This window comes from Tupaia chinensis, unplaced genomic scaffold (assembly GCF_000334495.1).
Source record: "Tupaia chinensis unplaced genomic scaffold, TupChi_1.0 Scaffold000054_1, whole genome shotgun sequence".
NCBI classification, from domain to species: domain Eukaryota; kingdom Metazoa; phylum Chordata; class Mammalia; order Scandentia; family Tupaiidae; genus Tupaia; species Tupaia belangeri.
In genome coordinates, this window is record NW_006159512.1 from 9,405,198 (window position 1) to 9,420,685 (window position 15,488).

At 50.5% G+C, this 15,488-nt stretch overlaps 1 protein-coding gene across 1 annotated transcript in view; it reads left to right on the plus strand.

The window, feature by feature from the left end:
• The window catches only part of ATP10D (ATPase phospholipid transporting 10D (putative)), a gene marked incomplete in the record, with an annotated part of 126,159 nt that overhangs the window by 93,540 nt on the left and 17,131 nt on the right, over positions 1–15,488 (plus strand). The window contains 4 exon segments of the mRNA XM_014591909.2: positions 3,974–4,283; positions 7,840–7,916; positions 9,069–9,194; positions 12,099–12,299. Of these exon segments, the coding sequence (XP_014447395.1) occupies positions 3,974–4,283; positions 7,840–7,916; positions 9,069–9,194; positions 12,099–12,299 (714 nt within the window).

Consider the following 15,488-nt stretch of genomic DNA (forward strand, 5'->3'; position numbering starts at 1 on the left):
TCCAAGAACTTGACCCATAGTCAATAATACATGGGAGTCCAGAGTCCAGCAACATAGCCATTATGCTGAGTGCTTCCCCCCCCCCTTTAATTTCTAACACAGAGGTTTTAACCCGCCCCCCCACCTTTAATTTCTAACACAGAGGTTTTAACCCGTAACACAGGCATTTTATTTTTTTCTAGAACATTCTCAGTCTGGAGGTTCCCTGCAGGATTTGTCTGTTGTTTATTTTGCTCAGAAACCCTTCCTCCCTCCTTCCCCAGAGTCGGACGTGAGCGGCTCACCCCTTCATCACAGGTGCCTGCCTTTTCTGACATCTGTCAGCGCTTCTCCTTGGGATCAAGCCTCGCGCTTTTGAGATGGCCGCCGTGCGTGGTTGGTGTGCGTCTGCGGTCAGGTCTCAGTTCCCAGGGGCAGTGCTCATTTTGAGCAGTTTTCCTCATTAGCACAGAGGAGACTCCAGCCAGCGGAGACCAGTGACCCATAGCCACAGTCCCAGCAGGGGGCTGAGCACAAGGAGATGCTTAGTCACTGCAGTCACTACAAGGGATGTGGCCGAAGTGACTGGTGAGCCCAGGGTCAGTGCATGGCCAGCCGGAGCAGGCCAGTGACCTGGGGGGAGTTGCTTACACCCCTGAGCTGCGGTGTCAGGTGTCAGCCTCTCTCACAGGGTCTTCAGCCAGAACACGAGGTTCTTCAGCACAGCCGCAGGTCCGTGGGCCGGGGTTAGGCCTGTCGCCCAGACACCAGGGTCCCAGGTGCCGTGGGAAAGCATGCCGAGGCAGGGTAGGTGCAGCGTGAGGACGCGGCCAAGCTGACCGGGCGAGGGAGGAGCACGCGAGCCCTGCAGCAGACCTTGGTTAGCTTCTGCAGTGAGGGACAGGACGAGCTCACTGCCATCTGGGTCACTTTGCCTGAGCTCAAAGGCGTGTGGGGGCAGCAAGCCTGGGAGGTCAGAGGGCTGTCTGGCGTGAGGTGCCCATCAGCGCTCACGGGGTCTGAGCAGCGTTTAGGGCCAGCCATTTTCAGGCAAGAAAGCCCATGATGTGCCTAAGTTGAACACTGTCTCGGGTAGACCGGAATCTCCCGCTTTTAGGAAAAACCGGCCTATTTGGGGATTGTTCGGTTCTTTAGAATGTGCTTTGCACGACGCAGCGTTTTACCATGAGCGACTCTGTGTGGTCTGCCGGGGCCCGGAGTAGGAGCATGGTCCCGATCGTTATAGAACAGGGTTGTGGTGGGCAGCAAATGGACAGCTATAAATTGTTTAATGTGATTCCTGGCAGGTGAAAGGGGCTCAGTGAGTACTAAAAAGAAATGACTTCTCGGTGTTCCGTTCTGACTTAGAGATTTTGTGAAAAATGAGATCATTAGGGAACCAGCAGTTAGCGTAATGGCTATGTCGCCGGACTCCCACGTAGTCAACCACGGTTCGCGTCCCGGACCCGGTGGCTTAAAACTCACACCGGGCATGTGTGCGTGCGTGCCCAAGATCCCGAGAGGAGCATGGAGGAGAAGGGATTGCGGCGTGACCATCCCCCCCTAGGGGGTGATTTCTCGCTTTCTGTCTCTATGTCTCTCTCTTTCTGGCGAGCACACGCGCCCTATAGCAAAAAAAAAAAAAAAAAAAAAAAAGCCTCTCAAAAAAAAAAAAAAGATCATTAGATTATGAGATTTATTTATGAATATGTCAGTTATGTTTAAAGGCATCAAAAGTATTTCCTGAGTATTGTAGATACATATTTTTCATTATCAGTAGCTATTCCACATGTGTGAATTTTCCAGAGAACTAAACCGAACACAACAAATATATTTAATTTGGTTGTATGATGGTTCAAGGTCACGTGTGTAAAATGCATGTTCTTATATGTAAAAATACAAGTACAGGTTCAGTCAGTGCTTTAAGTCTTTTCTCAGGGCCAACAGGTGGCATAGTAGTTAAGCCACTGGACTGCCACACAGCCGACTCTGGTTTGAATCCCGGACCTGTGGCTTGAAACCCATGCCAGGCACATGTGTGTTCATGCCTAAGATCCTGGGAGGAGAATGGAGGAGAAAGGATTATGTTGGCCTTCCCACCAGGGAGTCATTTCTCCCTCTCTGTCTCTGTCTCTCCAGAGAGCTCATGCACCCTATAGCAAAAGTCTCTCAAAGAAATCAAAATAAAATAAATCCTCTCCTTTTTCATTTCTTCTACCCTTTAGGAGTCGCTCAGAGTTAAAGAAGACTCAGTGCTCTGTCTGTAGAGAAGGAATTGTCCCTGTCACATCGCAGGGCCATGTGGCAGCCAGTGTCAGAAGTCATTTCTGCCAGCTTTACACATCCCTCCGCCTTTGGTCCTAAATGTACAAAGTAGATTTCAGTGTAGCCACTTAAAGCCTGACATCATTTCCCTTCTCATGAAAGCTTCCCCGTTTGTTTAATGCAGTTTTATGCTGGGTTATTTACTGCGCTGGGTTATGTAAAGGCCATCGGGACTCGTCTTTAATTTTTTGTTTCATTTTGTAATTTCATTGAAAGTGTTTCTCTTGAGATTTGTAACTTTATATCTTCATGATGTTTATTAGAAGTTATAAAAGGTTTTTCATACATGATTTCAATGGACAATTATAACAAAGGCAGCAGATGAGTTATTCCCAGTTTTTGGCCGGAGACTTCAAAAGGTTGTGATTTCCCTGGGTGCTCATGACGCATCAAGCAGGGAAGAAACTTTCTTTTCTTTTGGAGAGATTTTTGCAGTAGAATGTATATGCCCCCTAGAGAGACTGAGAGAGAAAGTGAGAGATCACCCCTGCTACACTCCCTTCTCCTCCATTCTCCTCTCAGGATTTGAGCACGCATGCACACGTGCCTTGTGTGAGTTTCAAGCTGCCAGCTCCAGGACACGAACCACAGTTGGCCATGTGGGAGTCCAGTGCCTTAACCACTATGCCACCTCTGGCCCCAGCATGGAAGAAGCTTTAACTTTCCTGATTCCTGTCTCACTCGTGTTCTGCGGAGTTGTCCGAACTCTGAATCAGTGAGTGTGGACCACACCACGGCTCCTCAGGGACACGAAGTTAGTTTCCCATGAGCCTCTGGTGACATTTTTGTCAGCCAACCATGCAGAACCTTGTTCCATGCGCGTTTCAGCCTAAAGACAGCTTGCTTACTATATATTGTGGATCTATTAACATTAAGTGCATTCCTTGACATAGCCTCAGTGTCTAGAATGTTTAATAATAGTAATAGCAAATGTTGTCGATACATCCTCGGTGAGTGGGCGAACACAATGAGCAATGACTGATTTGAAGGTCTACGCTGCGCTGTTACTAGGAGTTCCCACTCAGTCCTCAGTGCGGAATCACGGTGGATATATGTCCATTTTCCAGATGAGACAGTTGAGGCTCAGGTCACGGAATTTGCCTAGAGTCAAGGAGCTAATAAATGGTGAGCCAAGACAGCGACTCTTGGGGCTCACTTTCTGAGCAGGTGACTGCACAGCGAATGCCTCGTGCGGCCACTGTCTGGCGGGGGGGATGAGGGGTTATGTGTTCCTCCACTTTCTTCCATACCCTGCCCTCACCCCCAGCTGTGTGGCCCCGCTGTGAGTCTGTGACAGTAACCAGTTACTGAGCACCTGTGCTGCTTCAGCAATGGCTAAAACGTTGCAGTGAGGGACCAGCAGGTGGCGCAATGGTTACCTTGCTGGACTCCCACAGGACCAACAGAGGTTGGAGTTCTGAACCTGGTGGCTTAAAGCTCATGTTGGGTGCATGTGCGTACGTGCCCAAAATCCCAAGAGGAGAATGCGGGAGAAGGGATTGCAGCATGACCATCCCTCCTGGGGGCGATGTCTTACTTTCTGTCTCGCCGTCTCTGTCTGGCGAGCAGACGCACCCTGTAACAATAAAATAAAATGGCAGTGAACAACGTAGCCGGCCGCAGCCAGCGAGGGCGCCCCGGAGCTAACTGTCTTCGCCCCCTGTTCAAGGACGCCTGTGAGTCGCTGATCGGCACGATTCTCCAGGAACTTCAGAAGGAGCAGCCTGCGTCTCCACCGCGAGCTTCATTAAGCGAGGATCTCCTGGAGCCTCCTGTCCCCCCGAACTCCGGGCCGCGGGCTGGCCTCATCATCACGGGGAAGACCCTGGAGTTTGCCCTGCAGGAGCATCTGCAGAGGCAGTTCCTGGAGCTGGCGGCGTGCTGCCGGGCTGTGGTCTGCTGCCGCGCCACGCCCCTGCAGAAGAGCGAGGTGGTGAGGGCGGTGCGCAGCCACCTCCGGGTGATGACGCTGGCCATCGGTGAGCGGGCGGGACCCTGGGACCCCAGCCCTGCACCGGAGGCTTTCCCACCACACCAGGGGCAGTCTCTATGGGTCCTTCTCTCCCCTTTCCCTTCTGTTTCCTCCTCCTGCCCCACCACTCGCTCCCGTGTTCCCTCTGTCACCCACGTCATCACCTGCTGTGACCCGGGGGGGAAGGGAGGTGACATGGAGAGGACACCTGGGTCAGATTCCCACAGCAAATGCTCAAGGTAGGGTCAGCCCCAGCTCACAGCTGAAAACCCACGAGTTCCACCTGTAGGAAAGCTAAAGGACTCTAAAAATTCACTTATGGGACCAGCAGATGGCGTAACGGTTATGTTGCTGGACTCCCACACAGTTGACCACGGTTTGAGTCCCAGATCCGGTGGCTTTAATATTCACGCCAGGCACGTATGTGTGTGTGCCCAAAATCCCAAGAGGAAGATGGAGGAGGAGAGATTATGGCATGGTCATCTCCCTAGGGGGTGGTTTCTCACTTTCTGTTTCTCTGGCTCTTTGTCCGGCAAGCACACGTGCCCTATAGCAAAAATCTCTCTCTCAAAATAAATTAATTATTAATTCAATAAATACTATAGGATTCCTTTTTGTACCAAGTATTTTTGAGGTAATAGAATACAAAAGTATATAACACTGACAAAGTACTTTTTTTCAGAGCTTATTTATTATTCATTCTGCATGTGTACACGTGACAGATCGGGACACCCTCCTTCTCCCCAGGCTCTTCATGCCATGGTCCAGCCCCAGTCTCAGCCAGCTCAGTTATAAGCACATGCCCGGAGTGATCAGGGAGGTCCCAGGATGCGAACCCAGGACCTTCCTGATGTGAGTCCAGCTGTGTCACCATCTGGCCCCTGCCTCTTCTTAAGGGTCTGATGTCTCCTGGAATGGCATGCAGTAAAACTGATGTGAAAAGCCTAAATTTGTAAGATAGCACGTAACAACAAATGCTATTTTTAAAATGTAAGGGCACAAGAAAGCGAACCTTGAGGAAGGGAGAAGAAGGTCTATTTTTATTTTTAAAGAGGTTTTGCCTTAGGGCACATGTGCTCAACAGAGAGACAAAGGCAGAGACAGTGAGAGATAAGGTGAGAAATCACTTGCCACACCACAGTCCCTTCTCCATGCTCCTCCTGGGATCTTGAGCACACATGCACACACACCTGATGTGAGTTTCAAGCCACCGGTGCAAGGATTCAAACCACAGTCAGCCATGTTGAGTCCAGCAATGTAACTGCTACACCATCTGCTGGCCCTGGGGCTGCTATTGTGATAATATCTTGTTTGGGCCTGGCCACTGTGGCCCAGGCAGTAGCAGCAGGTGACCATATGCGAAGGCTCCAGGTTCCCATCCTGGGTCTACCTCATCATGGCTAGCTGCAGGGCTTGGGGGAGGATTGGCCACTGAGGACCTGTCTAGAGTGTCTGTCATTCTCTTTCTTATGAAGGACAGACATAAACTTAAAAGGAAACACTGACCTCAGAGAAGGTCTCGATTGCTAAGGTTGTCTGTGAGCAGAGACTTGAAGGTACAAGAGCCATGGAGATGTGAGGAGAGCATTCCCGGCAGAGCAGACAGCAGCAGTGAAGGCCGTGAGGTGGGCCATGTTTGGTGTGTCCGAAACCAAAGCAGACTGAGCAAAGGGAGAGTCTTCTGCGGGAAGCGAAGGTTGAGTGGACGGGGCCTGGGCACGTAGCATCTTGGAGGCCATTATAAAATTTGGGCTTTTATCCAAAGAAATTGGGAGCCACTGGAGCAGAGAGAAGCTGGGCTCTGATGGTGCTGGCTGTTGGGTGGCAGTAACTCGCTGCAAGGGCACCAGAGGAGGAGCCGTTAAACTAATTCAGGAAGAGAGAGTGGCAGTTTGGGTCTGATGAGAGCACAGGGGGCGGATGGATGAGTCAGTTGATGCAGATGTTTGAAGGAGCTGGTGGCATTTACTGATGGCTGGAAATGGGGCATGTGAGGAGTCATCAAAGGAGATGCCAAGTTCTTGTCAGAGCAGAAAGAATGCAGCTGCCATTTATTGAGGAGGCTGAGGGGACTCAGAGGTTGGGTCTTCCCTTACTGGGTTTGAAAAGCCCATTGGATGTCTAAGCATGGATGTCAGGTTCACAGTAAGAACAAAAGCCTGGAATTTAGCAATGAGAAATTAGTCAGGAATACAGATTTGGGGACCGTAAGTCTAGTCGATGTTTAAGCCTTGATTTTATGCGACCACCAAGGAATGAGTGTCACCAGAGGAGAGTAGTGCGAGACTCAGCCCTGAGACTGCAGTGTTTCTATGGCATCTAAGTTGCCCTGGCTCTCACGTTCAGTCTGTCTTCCCCTAGATGGTTTCCAATCTGAGGAAGCTTCTCCCTTTGGAGTGGTGATATAGCCACTGAAAACTCCTGGGTTTACCGCCTGGTGATGAGAGCTCCTTTTCACATTGCTGCAGTAAAGTGTCAGGATAGGGTAGAATCATGTCTAGTCATCTTGTTGAGAGAATATGAATAAATTCTTCAAGCCCCTGGATCCAGATGTCTCTGAAGCTAGAACTCATGAACTTTATATTAATTAGGTTGAGTCATTGCGCCCATCTCTTAACCCATCACTGATGCCAGGAACACAAGATATTGGGGTTGGAACCAGCAGTTAGCGTAATGGCTATGTCACTGGACTCCCATCTAGTCGACCGCGGTTCGCGTCCCGGACCCAGTGGCTTAAAACTCACGCTGGGCGCGTGTGCGTGCGTGCCCAAGATCCTGAGAGGAGAATGGAGGAGAAGGGATTGCGGCATGACCATCCCCCCTGGGGGGTGATTTCTCACTTTCTATCTCTGTCTCTTTCTGCCTGTCTGGTGAGTGCACACGCCCTGTAGCAAAAACCTCTCAAAAAAAAAAAAAAAAAAAGATATTGGGGTTTGGGTTCACCTGAATGAGCCATATGAATTCAAGAGTTTCCAAAGGCAGTTGGGATCCATTGCCAGAAACATGAATGATTGGCAGGCATTTAGAAACAACACATGTCGTTACCAGCAAGAATGGAATATCTCCTCCTGGGAAACTGTAACTGTTGGAGGGGACAGATAAATCCATAAACAACAAGAGTAACATGTGCTGGGTATAATAGAGACACACAGCGTAGTGCTGGAGCCTAGGAGTGCCTGATCTAAAGGGGTATAGGAGAATTTCGCAGACTCCCTGAGCTCTAAGCTGGAGAGTGATGCAGGGTGATGAGGATGGTGTTAAGAGTAGAGGGGCACCACGTGCAGTGGCTGGAGGGAGCCATTGTGGACGTCATGACAACACGGGAGGTCAATCCAAAGAGGTGGATTTTAAGGCACAGTTGATTTGGAATTCTCCTTGGTGGCAGTGGATGCCACATTTAATTTCTCCTTACCTCGCATCCTAGCAACTTGGAGAAATGGGATGAACTTTGAGGGATTTATTTGTTCCCTGAGTGGCCCCCATTGACTTGCAAAGCCTATGTCTTTTCTTTACTCCTCATATGCTGCTCAACTTTTTTTTTCTTTTTTTTTTATCCCACAAAGGTGATGGTGCTAACGATGTTAGCATGATACAAGTGGCAGACATCGGGATAGGCATCTTGGGCCAAGAGGGCATGCAGGTGAGTGGATGTCGTGCATGTAAGTGAGAGACTCTGACCTGCCCACCCGGAGGAGCATTCCCCACTGTGAAATCTCTGTGTGGTAGCCCTGGCGTGGGGGCATGGAGTTTATTCATTCACTCACTGTTCACTCTGAGTGGTATGGCATATTGCTGGGCAGTGTTAGCTGTGTGATTCACTTGTTCAGTTTGAAAACTAGAGCTGCTCTAGGTAGTAGGAATGCGTGTTAGCCCTGCAATAACTGAATTCTCACCCTGCAAGAAGCTGCCACAAATTTTGAATGAAGTACTTAAAGATCTTGTAAGAGAGAGAAACTGGGGCCAGCAGGTGGTGTGGTGGTTAAGGCACTGAACTCCACATGGCCAACTGTGGTTTGAGTCTCACTCTTTGAGTCTTTGACATCTTCAAAAAATCATACCAGGCATGTGTCCATGTGTGCCACACATCCAGAGGAGAATGAAGGAGAAGGGATTGCGGCATGACCATCCCTCCTGGGAGGTTCATATCTCCCCCCTTTTCTGTCTCTGTGGCAAGCAAATGCACCCTATGGCAAAAATCTAAACAGAAAGAGCAAGAGAGAAGGTATGAGAGATTGAGGATGGGAGAGGTGGGAGTGTCCCATGTATGTGTGTGTTGCAAAGTATCTCAGGCATAAAATTCAGATAAAAACTTGGGAGTCCAAAGACTGCTTTTCTGTACGGAGCAGATCCTGTCAGAGGAAGGTGGGATACAAGACTTAGGGCTTCCCCCAATGACGGCATCTCTCTGAAAGATGAACGCTCAAGTCTCTCCTTGAAGGCAGAGGGGTCAGGACCGCCATCCTCCTGACCCTCCCTCCCTGTGGGGAAGCAGGTGCAAACAGTGTACTGGGGAAGACAGGGCACTTTCTGGGGGCTGCCTTCAAGCCAGGCGCATCCGAAATCACATCCAGAAAGCCAAAGAAAAGTCTAGTTCCACGTGGCTACACTGCAAAGCCAAGTAGTAACTCCAGACCGTCCATTCGAGCTCTGTATTTATGGTGGTCTTCTGTTCCTGCCAGCGTGTGTGTGTGTGATCTGCATGTCCGGGTCACAGCGGGTGTGACTTGTTTGAGCGTAGCCGTGGTCAGCCCGTCCGACTGCTCAGGGCGTCCCCTCCCCGCTGTCTCTGCAGGCTGTGATGGCCAGCGACTTCGCCATCTCCCAGTTCAGACACCTCTGCAAGCTCCTCCTCGTCCACGGGCACTGGTGCTACACGCGGCTCTCCAACATGATCCTCTACTTCTTCTACAAGAATGTGGTATGTCCCTGCAGGGCATGTGTCCCTATGCGCTGCCCACCTTCCCATCCGAGTGTCCTCAGAGATGGAGAAGAAGTGTCCTTGTTAAATCCACTTTGCCTATTGACGTTTGGGAGCAGCCAGGGGCAGGCCTGCCGCCTACCAGAGAATCTGGGCCAGTGCTCGGTTTCAGCCGCTGACCGCAAGTTGCTGGGCCTGGCCATCTGCTAACTTTCTACTCCCTCTGCATTTCAATTCAATTAAGTCCTGTCTGGTTCACTTAGCGTCTGCGTTTTGACCTTCCACGAAAAGGTTGTGACAGGCAGAGTTATGAAATGTTTAATTCTGTCAGTAGAGAAGGGTTTGCTTCCATTTTATTAGAGATACAAAATAAATTCATGCTGTCCCCAAATGGATGTCCCAAAGGACACACTGCGGACACAGCTCCAGCCGTGGAATGCCCTAGCCTGTAGCTGGCACCACGTGTACAGGGACTCCCTCGCCAGCCCACACATCTGTGCTGGGTGGGCATTTATAATAACTTTATTTGGATTATATCGTTTGTGAAAGGGCACAGTCAGGATGCACTTAAATTTTAGTTTCTTTTTTTGTGAATTAATATGTTGATCTTAGAATGCTTCACTTAAGTCTCTTCTACTGGGGCTGAGTTCTCTGCATCCTGATTTTTAGGGAAATAAAGCATAGTATGTTAGTCATAGATATGAATTTACAGCACTCTGTTGAAATGCCATCTTTGAGGGGAAAACGAATGGGTTCTTTTTTAGGGTACCCTATATGCGTGATCTGTGTGTAATTTAGGGGTGTATGTGTGTGCACATTTTCTTTTTCTTATATTGCTAAGAACTTTTTAGGAAGCTCCCAGCAGTTTACTAATTATAATTAGCACATTAAGTCCATTTTAATGAAATCCATCCTTCACAAACATGTTCCCTGTGCCTCTGGCTGCCTGTGTGTCTAGGGAAAGCTGTGGATTCTAATTTAACATGTCAGGACTCAGCAGACTGTGACTTTAGAGAGGGATCCATCTTCCAGGTTCTTGGGTTTTCTTATTTTTCATTTTCCTGCCCTCCTCCCTATTGATGCAGGCCACTCCTGTCAGTGCCCTCTTCAACCTCTGGGTGCACCCCAGGGTTGAGAAGCTCTGACATGAGGGAAAGATGCTGTGGACCGTGGAGAGGTTGCATGTGTCTGCAGAGGGCGAGCACCAGGGCTCTGGCCCCGTGCACGTTCTACCTGGTGACCCTTGGACGACCGTTTGCACAACTTTCCTCCAGCCTCGCTGCTGACCTGCCATCTCCCAGTTAGACAATGGCTGTTTCTGAGGCTGGGCAGTTTCTGTGGCCCTGACATGGATGGCAGACCCACTCGCCGGGGTAGCGCCCCAGGCCCCGTGCACCCAGCTGTGTGTGTCCGAGGGCACCAGAGGAGAGAAGCTTGGGTCTAGGAGTTGTGCTCCTCGCCCTCAGTTGGCCTGGCCTGGCTGTGGTGCCAACAATGGCAACACCTTAACGCTCAGAAGACGCTTTACAGGTCGTGAGCCCCCTCCAGCTTGGTCATGATACTAAACCCCGAGATGGTATATTCCCATTTTACAGAGGAGGAACCCACGATTCTGACCTGGTTGGGAAAACTGCCTAAAGTCAAACAATAGCAAGTGTCCCCTGACTTGAAGCGAAGCCCCCAGACCCCAGTCCACAGCCTTCCTGCGGCCTGTCCAGAGAGCCAGCATTTGCCGTCGTGGGCTTTGTCTGTCTGAGACTGGAGGGAGCCACATGGGGTATGTGGGCTGCTCTCCGGGTGACCCACTGTCCCAGTTTGCCTGAATTGGCCCCACTTTAGCCCAAGAAGGCTGTAACCTAGGCAGACTGGGTGGCTGGCCCTCTGCCGGCCCCGCTCCCATTTCATCACTAAGAGGTGACGTTGGCCCAGAAGCAAGGGCGTGAGCATGTGTGGGTCACCTGCCCTGCCAGGCGCCAGCCCCAGGGGCCTTCTCATCACCGTCAGCTAGTCCTGCACTTCCTAGCTGGGGGGCTCTGAGCAAGTCGCTCAGCCTCTCTGTGCCCCAGCGTCTTAGTCAACTTAGGCTACTGAATAAAGTCCATGGGCAGGTGCCATGTTAGGGACAGAGGGTCATTTCTCAGGAGGCTGGAGGTCTGCTCTGGCGCCTGCATGGTCAAACAGCAGGGGTTCTCAGGGGTCCCCTTTATAAGGACATTAAGCTCATTCACTAGGGCTCTACCATCAGGGTCTAAAGACTTTTTTTTAAAAAAGGTTTTTGCCTGAGGGCACAAGTGCTCAGAGAGAGAGAGAGAGACAGTGAAAGGGAAAGTGACAAATTACCCCCTGGGGGAGTGCCCATTCCTCCATTTTCCTTCCAGGATCTTGGGCACACACGCACATGTGCCCAGTGTGATTTTCAAGCCACCGGGTCCAGGACTCAAACCATGGTTGGCCATGTAGGAGTCCAGCAATGACCGCTATACCATCTGGCCCCCTAATGCCCTCTTAAAGACCTCATCTCTTGACACCATCAAAGTGGAGATTAGGATTTCAGCATACGAAGTGAGAGGGTAGATATTCAGTTCATTGCATTCAGGTTCCTCAGCTGCAAAATGGGGACAATTCCCGTGTGAAGGAGGATAAAATGGATGATTTGCAAAGCACTTAGAACAGGGCTAGTGCCACATAGTTTCTGCGTGTGTGTGTGTGTGTGTGTGTGTGTGTGTGTGTGTGTACGCGCAAGCATGCTTGTCTGTGTTAATAAAATTCCCAGGAAAGCTGCAGGGCGAGCTGTGGCCTCCCCTTGTGACCGAGGCCGCCAGGCTCACGGCGGTCATGGGCGGGAGTGGGACCATGGCTGGGCTGCCGTGTCTAAGACCCCGATGTCCCTCTTTGTGTCCCCAGGCCTATGTGAACCTCCTTTTCTGGTACCAGTTCTTTTGTGGGTTTTCAGGAACCTCCATGACTGACTACTGGGTCTTGATCTTCTTCAACCTCCTCTTCACATCCGCCCCTCCGGTCATTTACGGCGTCTTGGAGAAGGATGTGTCTGCAGAGACCCTCACACAGCTGCCCGAGCTCTACAGGAGTGGCCAGGAGTCGGCGGTAGGTGCCAAAGGGGAGGGCCTAGGCTGGAGCTCGGCCCGCATCAGAGCAAGGCTTTCTGGTCAGCCCGGTCCGAAGAGTACGGTTCGCTCAGAACCATTTAAAACTATCTGAAAGGTCTAGTTTCCAAGATTCCGACTCACACTGCAGGCAGCAGGTTGCTCAGCGCTGCATGAGCCAGACAAAGCTGTGAAAGGCCTTGGCACTGAGGAGAGCTCCAGGTTTAGACCGTCTGCCGTGACAGGCGGCAGGTGCGCATTCCACTGCTGTCACTGTGCCAGCTGCCCCATGTCCTGCCCCGCTCATGTGCACAGTCACTCTGGAGGCCGGCCCCGTGGATAGCGGTCAGGCGCCCCACAGAGGAAGCCAGCTCTCACATGGCCGAGTGGGGTTCTGTCCCAGTCCTAGTGGCTTAGATACTGCGCATACGTGTGTCTCAGATCCCAACAGGGAGGGGGACTGCAGGAGAGGGGGCTGCAGCGGACTAGGTCCCACTGAGAGAGGAACCTCGTATTGTTCCTATTTTAGGATGAAGAGTCTGAACCTCAAAGAGGTTAAATCATTTTTCTGAAAACCCCACAGCTAAACAACAGCAGAGCCAGGATTTGAACCCCTCTCAGTCTGGTTCCGAAGCCCAAATTCAATCTTCAGGTTCTCCTGTCATGCAGAACAGTGGACCGATGCTAGTGGCTCACTCTCCCCACACCCTGAGTCCTGTCAGCTTACCTCTGACATCACGCCCTGCTCCGTCCCCTCTTCCACGCTCTGTCTCTGCACATGGCTACAGAAGCCGGGTGGATTCTGACGGTGACAGACAGGGTGAATCCCAGGGTGATGGCTCACTGGCTGAGCTCATGTTACGTGCCTTTCTTTGTCTCTGTCACCGTGGCTAGAAAGATCACTTTGTCATTGAACGGGCCTGGAACACGCAGTTCGGAGGATGGCACTGAGCACCTGGGAGCACTGGGAAGAAGGGTGGAAGTAGTGAGGAGACAAACGAGGCTCGCCCTAAGAAAGCCACGCGGGGGGCTTCCCCTGCTGTTCTGCAGACCCTGACCCTAGTCAGCACATGTTAGAAAGATGGATTTTGGGGACCCGCAGATGGCGTGATGGCTATGTCATTGAACTCCCACGTAGTCAACTGCAGTTTGAGTCCCAGACCTGGTGGTTTAAATGCACGCCAGGTGTGTGTGCGTGTGTGCCCAAAATCCCAAAAGGAGAATGGAGGAGAAGGGATTGTGGTATGGCCATCCCCCCTGGGGGGCAATTTCTCACTTTCTGTCTCTCTGTATCTCTCTGTCTCTCTGTCTCTCCAGCAGTGCACTCACCCTATTGCAAAAACCTCTCTCTAATAAAAAAAGAAATTACGGATTATGTCTCAGCCTGAGTTTAAATTCTGGTTCTGTGATAGGTCACCCAGGTAAGTTCTTTAACTTACCTGTGCTTTGAATTATTTATGGAAATGACATGAGGATTAAGGAAGATAATACGTGTGAAATTCCCAGTCAGGCTGTCCATGTTGTTATTTTAACCCTCTACAATGAACAGAAGTATGAAGAAATCCCTCATTTAAAGCGACGCGTGGGTTTTCATCCTTCTCACTGGACTCTGACTTGAACGGCCTTCCTGGAACAGAGAGCAGTTAAGTGTCCTTAGACCACTTGATCAGCGACAGACAGCAGGCCCACACTCAGCTTCCCGAGGAGAAATCCTTACAGTCCTTTAATGCCAGCCAATCCATTCAGATATGGGGACTTGCCCAGAGGAGTCCCAGCTGGCAGAGTTCAAGGCCGGAGTGCAAGAATACGTGACTGATGTCCGTGAAGGCCGTCCTGTACCCAGGACACGTTAAATCCCAAGACCCTTGGGAAAGGGAGGATGTCGGAGACTTTCAGCCAAATTTTACATAGCTCGTGTTTGAGAAGAGCATTTGTGCAGAGTCACGTTTCTAATTGGTCTTTATTCTTGGGAAAACCGAGGTCAATGTTTCCTGTCGAACCCCATGATCAATCCTTTGTACACACTGTTCCGTTGGGCTGACCAATGACTTGAAAGAAGTGGTCAATAAGCCGATTCCAGACGGCACTGAGAAAGACATAGAAAAGGCCTCCCCGTCCATCTACCCTCTCAGGACGTCTTCGTCGGGAAAGTCAAAATGCCCAAGAAGCCCAAGTTTGAGTTGGGGAAACTCATGGAGCTTCATGGTGAGGGTCGTAGCTCTGGAAAAGCTCCTGGGGGTGAGACGGGTGCCAATGTCGAACGAGCTGATGGAGAAGAACCACCAGTCCAAGAACCTGTTAAAGTTCACTTTTCATAGTGACAAAAAGTCCTATTTGTGACCAAAACAAACAAACAAAAACATGATCATATCAGGCACATCCCCAGGATGAGGCTACAGATAAAAGGTTATTCATCTCGTTGACTTTCCCTTTCAGAACAGGTTCTTTCTTGACGTTGACCTCTAAACAAATTCTGTTTTATGCCTGGGTCATTTCCTGTCTCCATTCTCATGAAATATACTCTCTAAGACTCTGTCTTCTCTAAAGAAGAGTCTGGAGTCTCCAGTCAGAGGTTTCCCTTCCGAGAACCTGGTCTCCGTCTTTCCTCACCTGACAGTCTTCCAGGGCTTCGACTTCCTGTCCAGATTCCCCGTTGGGTTTGAGAAGATCCCTGAGTTCGTTCTTTCAGCTGCTCATTTTTCTCACCCTTGGTTCCCTTTTCTCTACTTCCTAAGCCCTCTTCCTCATGTGACTGTGGGGACATGGTTCCGTTTACCTTTTTTGCTCTAGGGTTTTGCTCTTCTCCCAGAAGCATGAAATTATTGGGTCAGCAGAAAAGTCACGATGTATTTTTCTATGCAAAAACGCGCCCTGGCTTTTCCAATGACCCGATGTATTTTAACGTATCCCAGATCATTCTCTCTTGCCTAGTGGCATCTGATCGCCCTTTGCCTCTGATCCATCCTTTTCTGTCATTGTATTGTGCTTCTGCTCAGGTTTTGCAGACACGTGGATGAACAAGACAGGTAGAATGTGTCTTATTTGCCATGAGGAGTGAGGAAAGAGGAGAAGGAGGCCCAGGGAAACAATGCGTTGTCATTGCTTTGATTTCCCCGCAGACACAGAGACAGAATAGGCACAGGCCAGCCAGTGGTGTGGTCAAGGCCACTGTGTCCCACGTGGCCAGCAC